Source organism: Gymnodraco acuticeps, unplaced genomic scaffold (assembly GCF_902827175.1).
Source record: "Gymnodraco acuticeps unplaced genomic scaffold, fGymAcu1.1, whole genome shotgun sequence".
Lineage (NCBI taxonomy): Eukaryota > Metazoa > Chordata > Actinopteri > Perciformes > Bathydraconidae > Gymnodraco > Gymnodraco acuticeps.
The window spans coordinates 2,464,475-2,489,911 of record NW_022990391.1 but is presented as its reverse complement, the minus strand read 5'-3'; the positions used below and the strand labels follow the sequence as shown (position 1 = coordinate 2,489,911).

Sequence of the window (25,437 nt, the reverse complement as noted above, 5' to 3'; positions counted from 1 at the left end):
GTGCACCTGTAGAAGTTGCAGAGTATCCTGGAGTCCATGTTGAACCTCCTCAGCCTGCGGAGGAAGAAGAGCCGCTGTCAAGCTGTTTTGGTGCTGGTGGTGGTGTGAAGAGTCCATGTCAGGTCCTCAGTGATGTGGACACAGAGGAACCTGAAGCTGCTGACTCTCTCCACCGTAGTCCCATTGATGGCGATGGGGGCGTGTCCCTCTCTCTGCTGCTTCCTGTAATCCACAATCAGCTCCTTGGTTTTGCTGACGTTGATTTTTGTCTTTTTGGGGACAGGAACGATGGTGTTTGAGACATGTGGGGACTACAGACTGCAGCAGGGACCTGTTAAAGATGTCTGTGAACACCTCTGCCAGCTGGACTGCACACACCCTGAGAACACGGCCAGGGATGCCATCAGGTCCAGGAGCATTGTGTGGCTGATCATAACCCCTTTAAAGGATTTGCACACATCTGCCCTGTTTAAAACAAAAGGGCAGGGCTCCTGGTCCCTCTGTGCCTCCACAGCCTGGCTGCTCTCGAAGCGAGCAAAAAAACTGTTAAGCTCGTCTGGGAGAGATGCGCACACAGACACTCCCGCAGCACCCCCCCGCTGCTCCTTTGTAGTCTGTCATTGTTCTTAGTCCCGCCCACATGTTCTGGGTGTTACAGCCTTTGAAGTCAGATCCACCCTGTCTTTGTACTGTCTCTTTGCACTGCTGATAGCACTCTGGAGTTCATACCTAGATGTCCTGTACTCCTCCAAATCTCCAGCTCTGTGCGCGATAGTGCGCGCTTTCAGCTTGCCACGCACTTCGCCGTTTATCCAGGGCTTTTGATTCTGGATTGTTCCTACAGAAACCTTTGGTACCACGTCATCGATGCATTTCCCAAGGTAGCAGATGACCGTGTGTTGATGTTGTTGTTGTCCTCAAACACACCCCACTCCGTAGATTCAAAGCAATCCTGCAGTGCTGAATCTGACTCCTCACTCCATCGTTGTACTGTCCTTGTTACCGGTCTATCCCGTTTTAGTTTTGAGTTTTTAGCAGCAGCAGTGAGATGTGGTCTGATTTGCCGAAGGGAGGGCGAGGGAGAGCCTTATATCCATGTAGAAAAGGGGAATAAACATGGTCCAGTATGTTTCCCCTGCAAGTCGGGCAGCTGATGTGTTGGTAGTACTTTGGCAGGACCTTTTTCATGTTGGCGGTGTTAAAATCCCCGACCACAACGAACACGGCCTCTGGCCGTGAAGTCTCGGTCTTGTCGATAATCCCAAGCAGCTGATCGAGTGCCGCGTCATTGTCGGCGAGCAGCGGAATATACACTGCTGTGATCACAACAGATGTACATTCTCTCGGCAGGTGAAAAGCCCGGCATGTGATCATGAGGTGCTCTAAATGAGCAGAACAGTCCGAAGAAATAATCCTCACATCTGTACCCCAGTTCTTATTTATCATGACGCACACACCGCCACCTTTACTTTTCCCCGAGTTAACTGTCCAGTCCTGGCGAAAAATAGTGAATCCGTCAGGAACAATGGCGGAGTCCGGGATAGTGGGGTTTAGCCAAGTCTCCGTGAGAATGAACACATTACATTACATGTCATTTTTTACATTACAGTTCTTAATGTCCCGTTGAAAAGCAATCCGACTTCTGAGTTAAGCTTATTTTCAATCGATTGAACATTAGCCAGAAGAATACTAGGAAGAGGGACCCCCGCTTGGTCTTCTTCTTGCATCTCTCAGGTAGGACAACAGGTAGCCATGGCGAATCTCCATTGTCTGTCGGTGGGCTATTGTCCACAAAGTTTCTGATGTGAAGAAGTTCCTCTCTGCTATATTGTATAGCAGAGTTGGTGCGGTCGGCTTGCATGTTAAAAGCAAACGACAAAAAGTAAATAAACGAAAAAGGGCAAAGTTGGAGAGGAACCACAAGACAATGCGGCCATCTTTCACTGGCGCATTTAACAATCAAGCTATCGGATGGAATCAATACATGGGCTACACAGGTTGTCATGTCCGACTATCACAAGTAGAATCATAATGAAAAATACGCCGTTAAAATGTGCCTGTGGAAAACGGCTTATGCCACAATAGGATAGCAACAAGTAGTCAAGATAGTCGGATTAGCTTTGGTTTCTATGCTAACATCACCCATTTTATACCAGATAAACTTTCATAACAGCGTTGTGATGCCAAACAGCGTAAATTCATACTGAAACACAATCACTTATGGGGATGGGGAATATTCATCAGCTGCTTGTGTGACAGTCAGACAGTGAAGACTTTACAGCGGCCGCTGCCGTGAGTTAACGGGAGAATAAACTCGACGAGCAGCACTGCAGCGGTCGGTAAATGCAGCTGAACCACATTAATAAACGATGAACCACGGCAAAAGTACAACGGTTGAGAAGTAGTTCTTAAATTTAATCTGGCTTCTAACGATTAAAAGAAACACGATCATTGACCTGACGCAGTCATTAATTGTTGTTGTTGTGAGTCGCGTTTGGGAGCAACGTAAACAGTGACATCATGACGCAGCAACGGCAGCACCAGTCGGGCTCTGAGTGGTGGAAACACAAGTGGTGCTACAGAGAAGAACCAGTTCAGCACCAGAAAAGCACAAGAACGGATCTTGAACCGGAACCGGTTTGGTGGAAAAGGGGCATAACAGGGCTGAAACAGAGAGATCTGAGGGATGTCTAAAATGCATGATCTGTTTGGTATTTTGAGCAAAACACATCATAGACATGTTTTTTTATATATTTTTATATATCTGAGACCCATAATATATGCCTAAAAATAGCATGATAGGAGATCTTTAACTCCACCTTAGTGTAACGACTCAGCTTGGTTGGAACCTCGACTGAGTTTGTCTAAAAAGAGTACTGGCTAACAGGTTTTACCCCCCGAAAGCCAAGAAGTTCCAGAAAAAACATAATGCTCTGCAAGGAGTGTGTGTGAGATGTGTTCCTATGAACGGAGCGCTATATCACCATGCAATCGAATGGAAAAGCGTTTTTACAGTGGAAACTACACAAAATAGAGAGGGGGGAGAATCTGTAGTATAAAGGACTCTATTTTCTTGCAGGTATCCAGATTTAGCCCCTATGAGTGGACACTAGAGGAACCAGAGGACGGAGCGTTGCCACTAACAACCGAATCCACCAATGAGTTTGGGATCTTCAACTCCCTGTGGTTCTCTCTGGGGGCTTTCATGCGGCAGGGTTGTGACATATCACCAAGGTTGGTATCGCAGTTAAACCATTACAAACATTACTTGTGTAAGAGTGAAGGCATTTCTGAAATATATCATTTTTAACATGAATCCACAGTTTCAGAGGGCTGTTTCTCAGCTTGTATTTATGAATCAAGTTGTATTGGATTGCTCTTTATTAACAGGATAATATGTTGTCAACTCTGATGAATATACATGAGGGTGAGCATGTCCTCTAATCTGTCACCCTGTTTTCTGCTCTGATGAAAGGATTGTGCTTCCCTCATTTGTTGCATAGTTAGAACATAAAACAAATGTCCTGCTTTACTGCAGCATATCTTCGTATGTCTGTGCTGCAAACCCATCTCCAATGAGTTATGTGTATATGTAACGGTTTTGCATTTAAAAGTACACTTTGAATGATATGATCTAAACATAGGTGTTTTTAGATCAGTGCTTCTCAATCTCTTTTTACGTAAGGGACCACTTTTTATAATTTTAACATAACAATACCAGTACATAACAAATTAATTAATTCACATATTGAACATATAACACCTGCAGGAAGCTGTTCATGTTAACATGCTTAATATGTGATATGAGACATTTTGAGCAATTATTTCCTGTAAAAGAAGCAACATATATGATGTATTTTATCATTTTATTGTAACTGATAGGAAATTCAGGGTTTTCCTCTCCCAACTCTTGACCATTGTTCTGTTAGCTTGTTGTTTGTTTTAACTGCATATTTTTATAATGCAGGAGAAGGCTGTTCGGCATTGGCAAATGGACTTATTCCTTTGGATCAATAATTTAAAAAAATGACAATTTAGTTTAGTTGTACTTTTAGTATAGAACACAACTTTGACACAATGGCCCTCATTTATAAAACATTGCGTGGGATTCATGTGAAAGGCTTGCGTAGGGACACAATACAGGAAGTACAAAAGTATTTTGTACACAAAAAAGCACACAAATATTCAGATTTATAAAACAGTGCGCGCACACACGTCCTACACCGGTTTCCCGCAGCTTTTGAGGGCTTCACATGACTGCCATGTTTGCCTATAAATGATCAATGAAATGTCCCTTATTAATATTCATTTAGATATGTATATTAGCCAGAGATGGAGTACTCAAGTCCGAGTGCCGATTTTCGGCACTCGTGACTCGACTCGGACTCGTGCACTGATTGACGTGACTCGGACTTGGGTTGCGTTCGGATAGTTTAAAAATCAGCTCCTAAGTTCTAACCCTATCTCCTATTCCTTGACCTCTGAGTGAAACGTCACGGGGTTAAGGGATAGTGGATAGGAGAATTCAAAAGGACTTAGGAGAAGAGACTGTGGTACTTTAGAGAATCCGAATGCACTTTCACTATCCGACGTATTTATGATGCGCCAGCGGACGTCATTGTGTGCGTCTGCTGCTGTGGGGAAACTATGGAAACTAGTTTTCTATACAGCGGACTACAACATGGATGTATAATAAGAACGACGGACTCATCTAGAGACTGCACCGTGCTCTGATGCTGTTGCTTTATGCTTTATGAACGTGGACAACAGAGAAACATATTCTTCATGACCAAAGTTGGAATCGAAATAAAAAAGTTAAACGTATGCTCGACACCCTCTCCCTCCGGTCCACATTAATACAAATGATCCCAATACGTATGATTGTATGAACTATGAAAATATCTTAAAATCAATACAAATGTATTTATTATAAACGTTAGTCTTTAACATCTATCACTGTGTATATCACCATTCAAACATATTTTAAAAGTTGAACAAACCCCACATAGCTCAGTGAAATGTTGACTTTATTTGATCATTTCAGTAAAAACTAACGTTCATATTTCTCTTTTTGATTATAATACTGATGAACGTTCAGAACAAAGCACTTTGGCAACTTACCACATACGTTTTAAAATGCTTAATAAGCACCGTAACTTTCATGATATCATTTATCCGTCATAATCGTTTGTGTCCGTGAACGGCCGACTGTTGTGTGACGTCAAATGCTGCGGCTGCAATGCATTGTGGGGCAGCATTTACTCCTCTCCTTTCGGTTAGGGAGGTCCAGTGGTTCCTAAGCTAAAGGAGGTTATAAAGGAAGTTTGAAACCTCCTTTCCTATCATTCTAGAGAATTCGAACGGCACTTATCATGGCTGCCACTGAGGGACTTCCGGGTCATTTCACTCCGTTAGGAAGGTTCCTAAGCTAAATGGACTATTCGACTGCAGCCTTGGACTCGTGAATTCTCGCGCAGGATGACTTGGACTCGGACTCGTGAATTTTCCCCCCCACGATGACTCGGACTCGACTTGTACATTGACGCTCCGAATTGGACTCGGACTCGAGCAAGTTTTCTCTGGAGTCTGATGTCCTCTGTCCTGGCGTGTGCACCTGCGAGGCGAGTTCACGTACTGGGCCCAGCTATTCCAGTCTAAAGATGTCTAGAGACACATCCGCATCGTGCTGTATGCTTTCACACATTCTGCTTCCACATTGGAAAAGAGCAGCGCAAAATGCTCGTTATGTGGAAACAAGATTGAAGAGAAGGCTCCGTAACACATTACTCTAAGGATCGAGTTCAGACATAGAGGATGTCTTGAACACTATCATCAGAGTAACGTGATCTAATCAATAAATAAAGATTCAGCCGATAACACGAAAGCACATGGCTACTTAACATGCAGAATGACGTCATTTTGCATGCTAAGTAGCCATGTGCTTTCTGCGCTAACCGGTAAAAGTTCCTTCAAAATAAGAGTCCCGATCTTATTACTATCAAAATAAAAGTGCAAAACGAAAACTTTACCATAGGAAAATATTGACATACAAATATAATCACTTCTCTAAAAGGTAACTCATTTTAAATATAGTTTATATATAATATTAATATTAGTAATAAGCTTTATATTTGTATAGCACCTATTACAAGAATTGTAGCCAAACTGGCTTCACAGCAGTTCAATAGACAGATTAGTATAACATGACAGGATAAAAGCAATGTAGAGGAGCAGCTACATTTCAACACATATATCCACGAAGATTAATACATGAAGACTTGTGACTCTGACTTGACTTGGACTCTTCTTAGGTGACTCGGACTTGGACTCGGACTCGAACACAGGTAATGATGACTCGACTCGGACACTCCTTGGGTGACTCGGACTTGGACTCGAACACAGGTAATAATGACTCGGACTCGACTCGGACACTCCTTGGGTGACTCGGACTTGGACTCGGACTCGAACACAGGTAATGATGACTCGGACTCGACTCGGACACTCCTTGGGTGACTCGGACTTGACTTGGACTCTTCTTAGGTGACTCGGATTCGGACTCGGACTCGAACACAGGTAATGATGACTCGGACTCGACTCGGACACTCCTTGGGTGACTCGGACTTGGACTCGGACTCGACTACGACTCTCCCTTGGTGACTCGGACTTGGACTCGGACTCGAAGAGTGGTGACTCGAGAGTGACTTGGACTTGTGAATTGGTGACTTGACTACAACACTGATATTAGCCATAACTTACTGTTGTAAAAAATGTATATAGAAATGTATTGATTGAGTAATATATGTCAAATATATTAAATGTTTTACACATAACATCAAGTTAATGATATCCTGACTTCAGGGAAGATGGGGTAGAGATTAGGTGCATAATTAACCAGCTCTCACAAGTCGGGCTAATCATCCCTCTAAAAAATATAACTAATATCCCCTCCACCCTCCAACAAGGAACTGGGGAATGGACTTGCTCCCCACAGTTGGAAGTCTCTTCCTTTTCAGGTTCAGTTTTGTGTTAATGTTTCATGTGTTTTTTATGTTATTAATTGTGTCAGATTGAGGAATGTATACTCAAAGAAAGATCAGGATGCAATTTAAAGATCTGAAAATGGTGTCCCTTAACGGGTTAAACAATCCAGTAAAAAAAGCGAAGGTTATAGCATGATGTTAAGAAATTATGGATTTTGATAACAATTTAAGCAAAACCATAACGGTAAACCACAATCTTAAATACACAAGTTTCTTTAAAAGATACACCTCTTGTGATAAACTCGCTTGACATTGCAGAAAAAGATAGGCAGCAGTGGTGTAAAGTAACTAAGTACATTTACTCATAAGCAGGTCAGCTCCATAGTCAAAACCTGCCTTTTTAAAATAAGACTTTTGGCCAAGATCAAGTCGTTTTTGTCTTTTAAAGACCTAGGCAAGGCAAGTTTATTTATATAGCACTTTTCAACACAAGGCAATTCAAAGTGCTTTACAAAAAATGAAAGACATTAAGAAAATGGCATTTAAAATCAGTCATTAAAAAGAAAAGCTAATAAAATAAACATTAAAAGAAAACATACATGTATAAAAGTTACAGTGCAGTTTAAGATATGAATAGTTCAATTAAAAGCAGCGACAAAAAGAAAAGTCTTCAGCCTGGATTTAAAAGTAGTAAGAGTTGCAGCGGACCTGCAGGTTTCTGGGAGTTTGTTCCAGATATTTGGAGAATAATAACTGAACGCTGCTTTACCATGTTTAGTTCTGACTCTGGGGACAGAAAGCTGACCAGTCCCTGAAGACCTGAGAGATCTGGATGGTTCATAATTTAGCAGGAGGTTGGAAATGTATTTTGGACCTAAACCATTCAATGCTTTATAAACCAGCAGCAGTATTTAGAAATCTATTCTTTGACACACAGGAAGCCAGTGTAAAGACTTCAGAACAGGAGTGATGTGATCCACTTTCTTAGTGTTAGTGAGGACTCGAGCAGCGGCGTTCTGAATCAGCTGCAGCTTCCTAATAGATTTTTTAGTGAGACCCGTGAAGACACCATTGCAGTAGTCCAGTCTACTGAAGATAAAAGCATGGACAAGTTTTTCCAAATCCTGCTGTGACATTAGTCTTTTAATCCTAGATATATTCTTTAGGTGATAGTAGGCTGATTTAGTAACTGGTTAAATGTGACTGTTGAAACTCAGGTCAGAGTCCATGACTACACCTAGATTTCTAGCTTTATCTGTTGTTTTGAACATTGCAGACTGAAGCTCAGCGCTACCTTTTATACGTTCTGCCTTGGCTCCAAAAACCATTACCTCAGTTTTATCTTTGTTTAATTGGAGAAAGTTCTGACACATCCAGTCATTGATTTGTTCAATGCACTTACCCAGTTTGAATTGGAGCATAGTCTCCTGGTGAAATTGTTACGTACATTTGTGTGTCATCTGCATAGCTATGGTAACTTATTTTGTTGTTCTTCATTATCTGAGCCAGTGGTAGCATGTAGATGTTAAAGAGAAGAGGCCCCAAGATGGAGCCTTGAGGAACCCCACATGTCATATTTGTCAACTCAGATGTGTATTTACCTATAGAAACAAAAGTTTTTTCTGTCCTTTAAGTAGGATTCAAACAATTTAGAACTGTTTCCGAAAGTCCCACCCAGTTTTCCAGTCGGTCTAGTAATATGTTGTGGTCAACAGTGTCAAACGCAGCACTGAGATCTAATAATACTAACACTGAAGTTCTGCCACTGTCTGTGGATGTCCTTTACAAGAGCAGTCTCAGTGCTGTGGTTTGGACGAAAGCCTGACTGGAACACATCAAAACAGTTATTTAAATGCAAGAAATTACTCAACTGTTGAAAAACAACTTTTTCAATGATTTTACCTAGAAATGGCAGGTTTGATATGGGCCTGTAATTGTTCATTACTGAAGCATCTAGATTATTCTTTTTTAAGAGCGGTTTAATGACTGCAGTTTTCAGGGCCTGTGGAAAAATACCTGAGTGAAGAGATTTGTTTCCAAAAAAAGTAGATCTGAGGCCATGCAAGGCAAAACATCTTTGAAAAATCCTGTTGGAATAATATCAAGGCAGCAGGAGGAGGATTTCAGAAGTTGAATAATGTCCTCTAGGTTTTTATCATTAATCTGATGGAATTGTGTCATGGTGTTTGAATTGATATTAGGTGGACACAGAGACAACACATTTGCTGTTCCTGATACAGAGGCACTGACTGCTTGTCTGATTTTCTGAATGTTGTCAGTGAAGAAGGAGGCAAAATCATTGCATGAATGGTGGATAGAAATTCAGAGGCTACTGACACTGGGGGGTTAGTTAGTCTGTCGACGGTAGCAAACAAGGCACGTGCGTTGTTTTTGTTTTTGGTAATGATGTCAGAGAAGAACGAACGCAGCTGCACGTCTTCTGACTGGACACAAAAAACTGGCCACATCACCTCAATTCAGGCCTCATTGCACTGGCTTCCAATTCGGTTCCGGATTGATTTTAAACTCCTTTTCTTTGTTTTCAAAGCCCTAAATGGGCTGGTTCCGGCCTATATAGCCGAACTCCTTCATCGCCACACCCAGCCAGAGCTTTTACGTCTGCTGACTAGCTGTTGCTGATAGTGCCTGAAAGACCAGGCTCAAAACCAGAGGGGACTGAGCCTTCACAACAGCTGGCCCTAGGCTCTGGAATAGTCTGCCCTTCCATGTGAGGTTTTAAATCCTCACTAAAGGCACACTTCTTCTCTCTGGCCTTCTAGTCAGAGCTGAGTACGACACCTGACATTTCCCTGTGTTTTGTTTTTATATTTCTGTTGTAAATGATTGTCTTTTCTTGTTATTGTAGTAAAGTGTTTTTATTACATGTACAGCACTTTGGCTCGACTGAAAATCGCTTTTAAATGTGCTCTATAAAAACTTGATTTGATTTGATTACTCAAGCACTGTACCTAAGTACTTTACTTTCAATTTGATGCTACTTTGTACTTCTACTCTACACTACAATTCAGAGGTTAATCGTGTATTTTTTGTCCAATATATTTATTTTCGTTGCTTTACAGATTTGGATAATGATGTGAAATATAAACAACCCTTAAATCCGACTTTAGTTACACCTGGAGTAAAATTCAGGACAGGTGATTGTCAAGTGCCACAAACAATTTAGCAATATATTTGATAGTGGGTGCTTGAGAAGACTAAACATTTATCTGCAGATCCGTATAAAGCATATTCATTACTCGCTAATCTCTAATGGTTCAATAAAGACTATTGGCTATTTTGCACATATTTATCTATAGATACTAGGGGTGTTGAAAATAATCGTTCCTACGATGCGGACGTGGACGATTCGGTCTCGATGCAGTGACGGAAGATAATCGGTTATAGCGTAGTAACGTTGCTTCCTGATTTTCCGGCCGCGGCTTTACTATAACGTTTTTTTTTTCTGTCACTTTAATATCAAATCGGTCGGTGACGCAGAGATCAGGGAACAGACGTGACAGCGGCACAGCAACACCAAACACGGAGCAGTCTGCTTTATCCACCAACACAAGAACACCAGTCCAGAACCAACAGCAGAAGGACCCGCTCTGAATCACTCCGTGTCGCTGGGGCACAGGGATTTATGTTTTTCAAAAATAATCGCGTTACAATCATGTCAGGTTTTTGGTGGATTTAATTAAGTCTTGGATTGCAGAGTATGAATGTCCATCCATCCATCTTCCCCCGCTTATCCGTGGTCGGGTCGCGGGGGTAGCAGTTCCAGCAGAGAGCCCCAAACTTTCTTTTCCCTGGCGACATCAACCAGCTCTGACTGGGGGATCCCAAGGCGCTCCCAGGCCAGCGAAGAGATATAATCCCTCCACCTGGTCCTAGGTCTACCCCTTGGTCTCTTCCCAGCTGGACGTGCCTGGAACACCTCCCTAGGGAGGCGCCCAGGTGGCATCCTAACTAGGTGCCCGAACCTAGTATGGGGTCGGCCGAAGTATGAATGTCCTCTAGCAATTTTCAGACGATATATACGTGTGTAAAGTTTTTGAAGGCAGGAGGAAAAAAGCTTCCGCGATCACCGTCTCCTCTCCGTTCCTCCAAACCCCGCCCCCTCCCTGAAAATAATGAGTGACAGGCTGATAGTGACCCGATAGAAACTTTATTATTCACTTAATCACTGAGATATAATGAAGCTAATTTAATCTCATACATTCATGGGATTTATGCAACAGTAAGACAGAGAATGTAAGTGTGCACCCACATGCACTATTTTTGTTTGTATATGCTATTGTAAATACTCCTGTTGTCTGCTGTGTTCAGACTCAAGTCCTGTGTGTGATGCCACATTCAGGACATTCAGTGTCCTTTTTTTAACAGAAGACTGTTGCTAGAAGCTGCAGCTAGACTGCAGAAGCATTATTTTTTTGTTTTTGAGGATGGAACAACTTCACACACAGATATAGGGAGGCTAGACCTATACAATTCATTTATTTTGGTTTATACATGGATGTCAAGACATTTATGTTATTGATTTCTGAAGCACTTTCTAAATAATAAAAAGAGAGTTCATATGTATTTACTGCATGTATGCATTGATAAAAAATAAGCCATGTGCAGTAATATAGAAAATTGAGGATGCAACGCATTGGTATGAATCGTGATGCATCGGAATGCATCTGGATATCGAATTGAATCGAATCGTTGACAGGATAATCGTATCATAATCTAATCGTGAGACCAGTGAAGATGCACAGCCCTAATAGATACCCCCAAAGCTTTTTGCCTTTTTAAAAGAAAACCATAACCTAAAGTATTCTAGAATGTTTAAATAAAGCCTAATTAGTTTGTTTGTTTTGCTCATCCTCCTATCAATATCTTTGGACGTCCTGAACTAAACAGTTTTATTCTAGATATCCCTTACAGTATCTTCTTGATATTTTCTATTCTATAGTTCTATCATTGACCTTCTACTTGCCCACTAGTGTGTATCTACTCCTATGTTCATTTTGTTCATCAAATATAACATACTCAACAAAAACATGCAGCAGACATTAGGGCTGCTCGATTATGGCAAAAATCATAATCACGATTATTTTGGTCAATATTGATATCAAGATTATTAAATTGACTTTGAAAACATCCATTTATTGAACTTTAGAAAAATAAAGGTCCTTTGTGGTGGCAAAGTATTCAACTTTTTCAACCCCACGGCATTTGTCATATAGGGCAGGCAGTGCAGATCTGGTGAAATGATGCCGAGATGGCATCACGTAACGCTTGTCCATAGTGTTAACCAGTTGCTTAGACCCCTTGTTGCTAACCGTGCTAACTGGGCACATGTCTTTAGCTATGTAGAATGTGATGGCATCTGTTATATCTTTGTTTCTTTGCGAGGCCCTTGCACTGTAAATCGCGTCGTTAATTGATGACTGTGATGTGATTGTTTTATTGCCTGGTCGTATTCCAGTTTGTGGTTACATTTTGGTCAGTGTATGTTTTGGTCAATGGATTTTCTTTTCACAAAAGGATATTGAAAAACAAAAAACGACTGGATATTTCATTTTCGTTTTAAAATTGAAAAACCAAAATTGAAATACAAGGCGTTTTTCTTTATCATGGTTGGAAAGTATTTAGAGACTGGCCTGGATAGCTGGTCTATCCTTCAGCAAAGTGACACACTCTGTCACTCTTGTTGGCCTCTTATGAAGCTGCTGTCTTTTAATATATGATTATTTATCTGCTCCTAGTTCATTCCTCGCAGATTCTTCCATCAGTCCCAGTCATTGCATGTCAGTCAATAGAGCTTCGAAAAATGTGTCCAATTCAACTAAATGTTTTTTTGTGAGTGAAGGCCAGAGCTAAATTATAGATTGTTTGATTGTGTCACTTTGCTGAAGGATATTTGTGACCAGCTATCCAGGCCAGACTCTAAAGACTTTCCAAGGGGTAAAAATGCTGCTGCTGCTGGAGTACTGACTGGAAGTATTGCTGATATTATGTCAACCATATCCTCTTAAAATACTCTGTCCAATAATATAAGTCTCATGAAGAAAAGTGTTTTAACAGTTATTCAAAATAGCAGAGAAACATGCATTCTTGTTCTCAGGAGGGGACTCTGACAGAAGAGTACTCACAAAGTACACAGTAAAAGTACTTCATTTTATTTCTGGTAGCAGTCAAATTAGTACCGAGTCCAACAGTATCAGGTTCATTAAGAACTTATGGTAACACATATTTGTATCGATCATCAAATATAGCAGGACAAAAAATGAACGCGAGAGACGGCTGAGTTGACCGCAGTGCAGAATTGTTAGTTTAAATCTCCTAACAATGTTGTCCATTTTAGACACAGGCTTATTATATGTACAGCCCTTAATAACATTCATTTTCTGGGCTCAATATGGGCTTGTTTCCCCTTGTTTATAATATTATCACCGTTCCAAACAAACGAGTGCTTTTGTTTTGAAATCACTTCCGTGAGTTCCGCCTCGCTCCTCGCTCCAATGAGTATTAGACCATTTAGTAAGGTAAAAATCAAAAAGGCCTCTCAGACACTCTTCCGTTTACTTGTTTAATAAAGAAAAACAAATGGACAGTAGATACACGGATTCTAACCTCATCTGCGCTCTTATTTTGTAAGGTAACTTCCGGTAGCAGAATATGAAAAAACTGTAGTTTTTTTGTTTCTGTTTCCTAGTGATTTTATTTTTTTAAATGAAAATCATCCCATTTTTTAAGTTTAGTAAATCTCTTTTTGACCATGATAAAGAAAAACTGCTTGTATTTAAATTTTGGTTTTTCAATTTTAAAACTAAAATTAAATATCCAGTCGTTTTTAGTTTTTCAATATCTATTTGAGAAAAGAAAATCCAATGACCAAAACATACACTGACCCATTTTAGGTGGTTAAACAGATTAGTTGTGTTAGCTTGTGGTGCCGACACAATCGTATAACAAATCCTGCACTGTACTTTTTTTTGTTCCACATCGGACTCCTTAAAGGGGACCTATCATGCTAAATGCACTTTTGTATGTCTTTTATACACAAATATGTGTCCCCGGTGTGTCAGGGAACTCACACAGCATCAGAAAAATAACATCTTCTCTTTTCCTCCATACCCAAATCTCTAAAAACGGGGGAACAGTGGAGCTGATCCAGATTTGTGTCCGATATGACGTAATATCGGCAATGCGGAACCACGGCCCTATCAGAAACGTTGCTATCAGAAACAATGCCGACTGTTTTGGATGTAATATGGTCTTTGTTTATATTGGCAAGCATCGCTAACACCCAGAGCTAACCTGTACTGGAGAGAGTATGTGTAAAGAAGCAGGAAATAAAAAGGAACTCACCTTGTGGTAAACAGGCAAGAGAAAAAGCATTTGAGCTCCATACTGTTTCAGAAATAGTCCTTGATGTGGTTATATCTCTCACAGGCTCCGCCCTCTACTGGACTCTATGGGTACTACCTTATCATGCAAGCATTCACCTACTGAGATTTCTATAGACGTAGCCGGCCCCGGGGCGGGCCTACCTGAATGCGTGCTCATCTCACTTCCGTATAAAAGGAGGCCCCGCCTCCTGACCATCATCCTTTACTCTTCAGCGAGCGGAGGTGATAGCCTAGCACTGAGTCTGAGACGTATTTTTTGAGAGAAAGGAAGAAAGAGAAAGAAAAAAACGAGTATTTTTTTAAAATCGTGCCCTGGCTTAAATAGTGGGCGCCGATCCCCACCACCTCTGCTTCGAGTGTTTGGGGGACCAGGATATGGCCGAGGCGGTGCCATTTCACGTTCGCCATTCCTTCCGAGTCCGGCGTCCATGGAAGTCCACCGCCCAGGGCTGTACTCTCCCTGGGTGGTGATCATGGCGTGTGGGCTACTCGCTCATTGCTAGAGATGCCTCCGCCTCACCAGGTCAGAGCGATTATTGGGCCGCAAGGCCGAATAAGTAGCTTGGTCCACGGGCCTTGCCCCAGGCCCGGTTCCCCCGGGGACCGGTGCTCGGTGGCTTCACATGATATAGGGTCGACCCTACTTCATCACAGGCCACCGCCGCTGCCTGCCTTGTGATGTCCCTGGGATATTACGCCGCGTGGCACTTTCCAAAGAGGATCGTGTTGATCTCCTGGGAGCCCCTGTCTTTACGGAAGGGCTCTATGGATCGATCTCCTTGCTCACGGGATAAGGAGTAATCGCAGCATAGCTGATTCTTGCCCATCCCCTGCGGAAGAAACACTGTCCTACACTCCCCGCCCCCGCTGTAAACCCCAGTATAGGGAGCCAGCTGGTGGGCGTGTCCACGTGAGTGGAATAAATGGAGTGCTGTCAAAGCACTGTGCGGGTTCAAGAGACGCTTTTGCCGGCGTGCTGTTGTCAGAAAACACACCTTGCCTGGTATAATAGCTCCGATTAATGCATTTCACCGTTGAATGGGAAATACAGCGTTAATACGTGGGCGCGCGGCCCTCGTGAGAGTGGCCGCGGTGCGTTCAGGGACCTCCGCAGGGGAATGGTGGTTTACGTTTGTAAACTCTAGTTCTAGAGTGATGTGTGTGTGTGGGAAAAATGCATTCAGTGAGAACGAGTGCATTTATCCCAGAGTAAGATTAATCTCTCTCCACAATTCCACTTTTTCCCATAATGTCCGTTTCGAAGAGACGGACGGCGCGCGCGGCCCCCCTCCCCTGAGGGCGGGCCGCGGTGCGTTCAAAGACCTCAGTAGAGAGAAGAGTCACCGCAGTGCGCGCTCCTCCACAGGCTTTTCTGTAGACGAGGGAGCGCGGCGCGACGGTGAGACGAAGGGAAGAGGTGCTGGCACAGAGATCTCGTGCCCGCGGCGCCCTCCACCTCTTCGGCCTACCCCGTGGAACCGGCGTGCCGGCACTCACGGGGACCGGCTGCCCGTCTTCACGGATCTGATCCCGCCTCCTCCCTGTATAATGCACAGATCACTACATTTCTAATAAGAATGAGGTTGATCTGTATCCAAATCTAAGTGTCTTTTGTTTCCACAAATGCTACACTTACACACAATGTTAACCGTACAAATTCCCCATTTGCTGCCCCAGCTGTAGCTCCTGTAAAGGAGGTGGCTAGTGGGCATGCGCAGATGAGAGGGATGAACCGCTATGCGGGTGCAGGGACATTATGGCCGGCGTATTGCTGTCAGAGAACACACTACACCTAGAGCAAAGACTCCAATTAATGCAGTTTACCGTAGTGGTAAAGGCTGCATTATGGCGGAGCCCGCACTCACACAAGAGCGCATGGCGGTGCGTTCAGGGACCTCAGTAGAACACACTATGCCTATAAAGACTCCGATTAAATGCTGTTTACCGTAGTGGTGAGAACAGCATTTTGGTGGAGCGCACGCTCAAACAAGAGCGCACGGCGGTGAGTTCAGTGACCTCAGTAAATAATCGGCCCTTTCTGTGTCGACCCTCCATGGGCAAATCTTCCCTTCACGGGGAGTTTTGCGGTGGAACGGGTCACCACAGAGTATCACAGATTCATAGCTGTGGCCCCACAGCTGAGGGCTTTCCATTAACACAATGTTCTGGGGAATGGAAACTCAGCTGTGTACTAACAAAGTGGATGGACAGGACGCTGAAACGGGGCAATTCACTCCAGTTTTGCAGCGTCCCACCTCCTTTTATGGGCATGCGAGAGGAAATTTGTCCTCCCAGGAGGAAATTGGTTTCCTCTCAGCAGAGATTCAGGCTCTGGTGCAGAAACAGGCTGTGTCTGTTGTGCACCCTCAGCACAGAGAAAATGGTCTTTATTCCATGTACTTCCTGGTTCTCAGGAAGACAGAGGAATTCAGATCTATTCTAGATCTCAGCAGCCCGAATCGAAACATTGCCTGCAGAACATTCTGAATGTTAACTATAAAACAGTTAATGGGGCTTGTGCAAACCGGGCGATTGGTTGACCACCATCGACCTGAAAGACGCATACTTTCATGTGGAAATTGCTCCGGAGCACAGAAAGTGTCTGCGTTTTGCCTTCCAGGGGATAGCCTACGAGTACAACAGAGTACCGTTCGGCTACTCCCTATCCCCACGCACGTTCAGTAAATGTGTGGCCACTGCGCTTCAACCGCTATGCGCCCACGGCATGAGAGTTTTTCTTTTACCCAGACGACCTCATAGTCATGGCCAGGTCCAGGGAACAGGCAATGCTTTGCACAGCACAATTGATCACACACCTAACCAAATTAGGCTTTGCGATCAATTGAGAAAAGAGCACCCCCATACCTCACCAACAGTCGTTGTAGTTGGGAGTGGTGTTCAATGCACCCTGTCAGGGAGCAGAAGTGCGTCCCTGCTTCGGGCGGTTCACAGGCTGTGACAGGGGGTGACAGTGACAGCTTTAACTGTCATGCAGACTCTGGGTCTCATGGCGGCTGCTCACATTGTGGTCCCGCTGGGGTTACTGCAGAGGTGGTTCTCCAGCCTGCGTTTGGATCCCAAGAGGCACAAACGGCGGCTGGTGACCATCCCCCCCCCCCCCTCAGTGGAGTGCAACCTCCGGTTCTGGGGTCTCCCGGGTGCCTCCGGAGGGGGTCTCCACTGGGACGGGTAACCTCCTACATCACAGTGTTCACGGGAACAGGATGGGGAGGGACCTGCCTGAAGAGGGCTATAGGTGAGCGCTGGTCTCTAACAGAAACACGACACAGCAACCTCCTAGAGCTACGGGCGGTAGTGTTAGTCCTCCAGCATTTCATGCCCCTAATTCAGGTGAGACATGTATTGGTCAGGAGCGACAACAGCACCACAGTGGCTTATATCAACAGGCAAGGCGGAGTCCGCTCCGCCACCTTGTTGGCCACAGCAGAGAGGCTGTGGTTATGGGCTTCAGAGGTGGTTTTCTCTCTGAGAGCCTTCCATATCCCGGCCCCGGGACTGTAGAACAGGGGGGCCGACCGCATGTCGAGGGGCGGCCCCCTGCAAGGCAAATGGACGCTTCACCCAGAGGTGGTGAAGCAGATCTGGGCCCAGTTCGGGAGAGCGGAAGTGGACCTGTTCCCCAGCCGGCGCAACAGCCACTGTGCCCTGTGGTTCTCCATGGCCCTGAGCGATGACCCGCCCTTGGGGGTGGACGCGTTTGCACACGAGCCATGGCCAAGGAAGCTGCTATACGCCTTTCCACCGCTGCGTCTCATTCTCCCTCTCCTGGGGAGAGTGAGGCGAGAACGTCTGGCAGTCATTCTGGTAGCGCCGGACCGCGTCGGGGCGCCGTGGTACTCAGAGATGACACAGATGAAGGTGGGCCAGCCCTGGGCGATTCCCCAGTTCTGGGGGGCGATGTCTCAAGAGGCAGGTGCAATCGGGGCGTTACCCACTCTGGCCCGTCCTCTCCAGGCTTGGCTCCTGAGAGGGACAGGCTGAGACAGGGTGGATTGTCTGATAATGTTATTCAGTCTATCCAGGCAGCTAGAGCGGGATCCACCACAGCCCGTTACAGGCCGAAGTGGCTGGGATTCCAGCGATGGCGTGAGGAACGGGACATAGAGCTCCTATATTGTGAGTTGGGCTCTATTTTGTCCTTATTACAGTTATTGGTGGACAGAGGACTTGCTCATTCTACTGTAAAGTGTATGCAGCAGCCATCTCGTCCTGTCATGAGGGATTCAACGGCAGATCAGCCTTTTCTCATCCACTGATGTTGCGGTTTTTACAGGGGGTCAGGAGGCTGAGCCCAGTAGTGCGTTACCCCAACCCGCAGTGGGACCTGCCGCTGGTGCTCGAAGCTCTGGTCACAGAGCCATTTGAGCCTCTAGAGCAGTGCTTCTCAAAGTGTGGTCCGTGGACCACTGGTGGTCCGTGAGCGCCCCCTAGTGGTCCGCGAGTATATTGGTAACATTTCACATTTGAAATAAATATCTCCGCAATGGAGCGAGCTAAAGTTTATTTTGATGGCATGATATAGCCCAGCACAACACCTTCATCACACTTGCCGCCACTTGTTTGTACCATTTTCAGGCGATTTGTAATCTGTTCTAGAAAAACGATTCTATTTTGGATATTTGTGGAGTTAGGTGGTCCGCGAGTGATTTTTTTATTGGTTAAGTGGTCCTTGGTATGAAGTTTGAGAAACACTGCTCTAGAGCTCTCCTCCCTGAAAGCACTGTCGTGGAAGACAGCGTTGCTACTTTCAGTTGGGGGGATTTAGTCCACCCCATAGTGGGTCCAGGGAAGTTAAATTACACCTCCTCTGCCCGGTGCGCGCGTTAGAATGTTATGTAAAGCGCACAGCTACCCTGAAACGCCTGGCAGGCTGGCTTTGCGGAGGCATTGCACACGCCTACGAGCAGGCAGGGAGAGCGGGGGTCCGTGCGCACTCCACACGAGCTGTGGCTGCGTCGACAGCTTTATTCAACGGTGTGGAGGATATATGCACGGCGGCGTCTTGGTCAACGCCAGGTCCCTTCATAAAGTTTTATCTCTTGGATATGTCTGGCTCTTTCTCAGCGTCTGTGCTTGCTGGGGCAACACAGGACTGGTGAGGAGGGGGGGGGGCTGTGGGTCAGTGGGCATCTGACCCCCTCCCCGGGCGTAAATGCGCTTACGTTTCTCCGGACTCCTGGAGGGTCGCGGGGTGACGTAATGCGCTTTGGGCCCTTACGGCCCGTCCACACAGCGGCGTGCGTTGAAGCTTCCAACGCTTCTGCCCATTCACTTTGAATGGGGTGACGTCACTTTTAGCCGAACTGCATTTTGGGAAGCGACGTGGAGCGTTGCCGGCGTAGCTGGCGTCAAAAGTTGAGCAATGTTCAACTTTTGACGCCTCGACGGAGGCGTCAGCCAATGAAATCCCGTTTATGCAAATCTGCCAGTACAATCGCTAGCCAATCAAACCGCGTGTATGCTGGGAGAGACTACGCAGGTCATTTCCTCATATTCAAAAAAATGGAGGGAAAATTCATTATAGCGGTAGTGAATCACCCGGTGCTGTATGATCAGTCTCTGTTGATCTACCGGGATACAAACCGGAGGAGCGAGGCATGGAGGGAGGTGGCAGAGACAGTGGGTGAAACTGGTAGGTTTTCGCCTGTTTGGGGATTTTATATCCAGTTTACTTCATTTTAACATTGCTATTGCTTTGTATGTCGGGGGCGGGAGATTCATGTGATTGGTTGTTGGTCGCGTTGCTCTCAAAAAATCCCCAAGCTTCAGATACGCCCACCTCCAAGCGTCAACGCACGCTGCTGTGTGGACGCTCCGTTACAGGGCTAAAGGGCTCACCTGCCTGGGGGCAGGAGGGGGAGAGCCCTCCATACTATAGTCCGTACACACTCTGCACGGGGTCAGTGTCTGAGTGTGGGGACATAGGGGGCACTTGCGCTCTCCCCGTGCTCTTTAGGGACTCAGGAGAGAGGGTGCATAGTGAACCCATACAGCTGCAGACTTTCCCTGTCTGCCCTGGGGCACTGTCTGTCCTATACAGCTCGCTGAAGAGTGGTGAAGGAGGATGGTCAGGAGGCGGGGCCTCCTTTTATACGGAAGTGAGATGCACACGCATTCAGGTAGGCCCGCCCCGGGGCCGGCTACATCTATAGAAATCTCAGTAGGTGAATGCTTGCATGATAAGGTAGTACCCATAGAGTCCAGTAGAAGGCTCCGCCTGTGCTAATATAACAAGTGTTACAATACGTAACCCGGCGTTTCATCACGGCAGTATCTGCCGGTAGAAATCTCCCGCGTGAGCAGGCATAAGCTCCGCCCCCTCTTTATTTATTTTTGTAAAGCTTTATACCCAGAATCATCACTTTAGTAACAGGAAATGAAATAGAGGGATATGAGGGATATTTTTTGCGTTAATAACGCAAAAAATAATTAACGGCACTAATTATTTTAACGTGATTAACTAATGTGTATTTTTTTTCCTCGGCCGCCCCGTAGTTTCAGAGCGCATCGAGTTTAAAATACCATCTACTACACACACACACACACACGCACACACACACACACACACCATTTGTATTGTATTATTGTATGAGAGAGGTTCCAGGTTGAATTGAGGCGAATATTTGTAATGTTCAGAGGTTGTTGTGTTTCATATTCATGAGAATATTTGTCATTGTTCAAATGATAATAAACATTAGCATAAAGCATATTTGTCCACTCATATGTTGATAAGAGTATTAAAAACTTGAAAAAGATTCCTCTAAGGTACATTTAGAACAGATACAAAATGTGCGATTAATTTGCGATTAATCGCGATTAACTATGGACAATCATGCGATTAATCGCGATTAAATATTTTAATCGACTGACAGCCCTAATTTGTATATATCTGAGACCTATGCTATTGCCTAAAAATAGTATGATATGTGACCTTTAAACCCAAAGTATTTAAAAACAGCAGAATTCGTTTTACCTTTCTTGTGCAGGAGTTGCATCTCACACAACTAATGTCACTCACAACCTGGCCGAGAGGGCTTTCTAGGGAGGGGCGAAAGCGCACGCACAGGCAGGATGAATAGCGCAAGACAAATTGAGAGCATCATTGCGAAAGAGAATGTAGCAAAATAATCGTTTTATTTCGATTAAGTTGTTTTCGTAATCGTTGCAAGCCAAAATTGTAATCGTGATTAAAATACATCTTACCTGCATAGCAATGACGCTAAAAGAGTCATAACGTGCTTTCGACACTAGGTGGAGCGGGTTAACCCGTTAAGCCCCGTAGCCCCTGCGTATCTCAGGGCTTCTTAATATTTAACAACCTATTAATGTGTCATACCCACTTAACGGGAAGAAACTCAGCTAACTGACGATATGATTTATTTTTTAGCTAAACGAAACAAGGGTAATACCAAGCCTCTGAATTAGCCCTGAGCGAAAAAATGGTAACGCACTTAGCACAGAACTCACGGTAGAAATACTTTATTACTTATCGGATCTGCACAAACAGGATATTAGATTGAAGCTGAGATTCCACATATTCTAGGGGTATATCATCTCTCCACGACCAAAACTCAGGACAGCGAAGGCGAAACCAGACAACTCACAACGTAGCTTTACGGAGCCAAAACGGCAAATATGTCTTACCTTTGCTGTTTTTCTGATCAAAAGTTGTGTTCAATGGCCTTAAATCGATAAAAACACAGTTGAAGGTTAATCCAATGTGTCTGTGTCACTTTAAAATGATTACTGATAATCCATCATTCCATTGTTTTCAAAAACGGAGATTTCATATTAGCTGCTATGAGAGCTACAACCCAGCTTCCGGTTTTGGGCAAACTGCATGCCCATCATTCTCACTCCTCAATGGTAATGTTTAGATGGATTTAGGAACTTCCCCTTGATTCTATTGGCTCGAACGGTTCAAAAGAGGTGTCAATCATCAACATCGCCAGAGATATAGCAAATCCACCCAAATGACCCCAGAAGTTTTTTCTTTTTTGCTAAAAAGGTAAAATATCACTTGTTTTGCATCAATCTTGATACAGGGTACTTAATATATGTTATAGTTTGGATTCCTAAAGCTTTTAGCCTACTATCCCATCATTCAAGGGTGGTTTTCACTCTAAGTAACGATTTTCTTTTGGACGGACACTATCATTTACATTTTTTTACTATGTTCAATCTGAATTTACTTTAAAATAAAAAAAACTATATTGATTCTGACTTTTATACATCCAACTCACAGGTTTATCATTGCTTTGAGAAAAAAGATGATTAATTTACCCCTTTTAGAAGTGAATATATGGTCATTTGTCATTTTGGAGTCTGAGACCTGAAAAACAGGCTCGGGGCTTAACTGGTTAAAGAACATTGGGGGGGGGGGGCTTCGCTGCATTCTCCCCCTCCCTCTGGACCTGGGGTGAAAGGGCGTTCGCTGCAGCCCCCCCCCCCCCCCCTTCCTCTGGACCTGGAGTGACAGGGCCTTTGCTGCAGCCCCCTTCCAAGTCATATCCGAAAGGCCAACACTCTTGAATCCTTCAAAAAATCTCTCGAAGTTCACTTATTCACTCATTGTCCGGCATTGGCTCAGTCAGTAGGGGCTTGGCATGTGAGAGGACGTGCGTGACTTTGGTCTCAGGAGGAAAGAAGTGAATTGTTTGTTTTGTGGATCGCTTTTGTTTCGTCAAACTTATAGTTGTGTTTTTTTTGTTCTGAGTCCCCCCCAAACAGCCTTGCTGGCTGGGGGTTTCCCCCGACCTGTGTGTTTTTTCGATCGGATGGATAAACTGGCAAAGAAAACGGGAATGGATTTATCAACTGCGTCACGGATCACGGACATTGACACACTACAGCAGAGTGCGGAGAAGGACGGGACAACTGTGAATGGAAAAGGAAAGGACAATGACAACGAAAATGCGAATGGACAAAATGAAAAAACAGGAGTAAGGCAAGGCAAGGCAAGGCAAGGCAAGGCAAGGCAAGTTTATTTATATAGCACTTTTCAACACAAGGCAATTCAAAGTGCTTTACAAAAAATGAAAGAGATTAAGAAAATGGCATTTAAAATCAGTCATTAAAAAGAAAAGCTAATAAAATAAACATTAAAAGAAAAAAATACATGGCAGTCAATTAAACATTAAAAGAAAAAAGTACATGGATAAAAGTTACAGTGCAGTCTAAGATATGAATAGTTCAATTAAAAGCAGCGACAAAAAGAAAAGTCTTCAGCCTGGATTTAAAAGTAGTCAGAGTTGTAGCGGACCTGCAGGTTTCTGGGAGTTTGTTCCAGATATTTGGAGCATAATAACTGAAAGCTGCTTTACCATGTTTAGTTCTGACTCTGGGGACAGAAAGCTGACCAGTCCCTGAAGACCTGAGAGATCTGGATGGTTCATAATTTAGCAGGAGGTCAGAAATGTATTTTGGGCCTAAACCATTCAGTGCTTTATAAACCAGCAGCAGTATTTTGAAATCTATTCTTTGACACACAGGAAGCCAGTGTAAAGACTTCAGAACAGGAGTGATGTGATCCACTTTCTTAGTGTTAGTGAGGACTCGAGCAGCGGCGTTCTGAATCAGCTGCAGCTTCCTAATAGATTTTTTAGTGAGACCTGTGAAGACACCATTGCAGTAGTCGAGTCTACTGAAGATAAAAGCATGGACAAGTTTTTCCAAATCCTGCTGTGACATTAGTCTTTTAATCCTAGATATATTCTTTAGGTGATAGTAGGCTGATTTAGTAACTGTTTTAATGTGACTGTTGAAACTCAGGTCAGAGTCCATGACTACACCTAGATTTCTGGCTTTATCTGTTGTTTTGAACATTGCACACTGAAGCTCAGCGCTAACTTTTATACGTTCTGACTTGGCTCCAAAAACCATTACCTCAGTTTTATCTTTGTTTAATTGGAGAAAGTTCTGACACATCCAGTCATTGATTTGTTCAATGCACTTACTCAGTGTTTGAATTGGAGCATAGTCTCCTGGTGAAATTGTTATGTAAATTTGTGTGTCATCTGCATAGCTATGGTAACTTATTTTGTTGTTTTTCATTATCTGAGCCAGTGGTAGCATGTAGATGTTAAAGAGAAGAGGCCCCAAGATGGAGCCTTGAGGAACCCCACATGTCATATTTGTCAACTCAGATGTGTATTTACCTATAGAAACAAAGTTGTTTCTGTCCTTTAAGTAGGATTCAAACCAATTCAGAACTGTTTCCGAAAGTCCCACCCAGTTTTCCAGTCGGTCTAGTAATATGCTGTGGTCAACAGTGTCAAACGCAGCACTGATATCTAATAATACTAACACTGAAGTTCTGCCACTGTCTGTGTTTAAGTGGATGTCATTAAAGACCTTTACAAGAGCAGTCTCAGTGCTGTGGTTTGGACGAAAGCCTGACTGGAACACATCAAAACAGTTATTTAAATGCAAGAAATTACTCAACTGTTGAAAAACAACTTTTTCAATGATTTTACCTAGAAATGGCAGGTTTGATATGGGCCTGTAATTGTTCATTACTGAAGCATCTAGATTATTCTTTTTTAAGAGCGGTTTAATGACTGCAGTTTTCAGGGCCTGTGGAAAAATACCTGAGTGAAGAGATTTGTTTACTATATGAAGTAGATCTGAGGCCATGTAAGGCAAAACATCTTTGAAAAATCCTGTTGGAATAATATCAAGGCAGCAAGAGGAGGATTTCAGAAGTTGAATAATGTCCTCTAGGTTTTTATTATTAATCTGATGGAATTGTGTCATGATGTCTGAATTGATGTTAAGTGGAGATAGGGACAACACATTTGCTGTTCCTGATGCAGAGGCACTGACTGCTTGTCTGATTTTCTGAATTTTGTCAGTGATGGATAGAAATTCAGAGGCTACTGACACTGGGGGGTTAGTTAGTCTGTCGACGGTAGCAAACAAGGCACGTGCGTTGTTTTTGTTTTTGGTAATGATGTCAGAGAAGAACGATTGTCGTGCGTTTTTCAATTCCAAATTATAAAGGCCAAGTATCTCTTTATAGATTTCAAAGTGAA

The 25,437-nt window shown here is 43.9% G+C and overlaps 1 protein-coding gene across 8 annotated transcripts in view; it reads left to right on the top strand.

The window, feature by feature from the left end:
- The window catches only part of LOC117551595 (glutamate receptor 2-like), a 148,637-nt gene that overhangs the window by 82,316 nt on the left and 40,884 nt on the right, over positions 1-25,437 (top strand). For all 8 annotated transcript variants that reach the window (XR_004569820.1, XR_004569819.1, XR_004569821.1 and 5 more), the window contains one exon: positions 3,080-3,234. Coding sequence is in view for 5 of the 8 variants with exons in the window: in XM_034224513.1 (XP_034080404.1) it covers positions 3,080-3,234 (155 nt within the window). In the remaining 3 variants the exon portion in view is untranslated. The remainder of the gene's footprint in view (positions 1-3,079; positions 3,235-25,437) is intronic.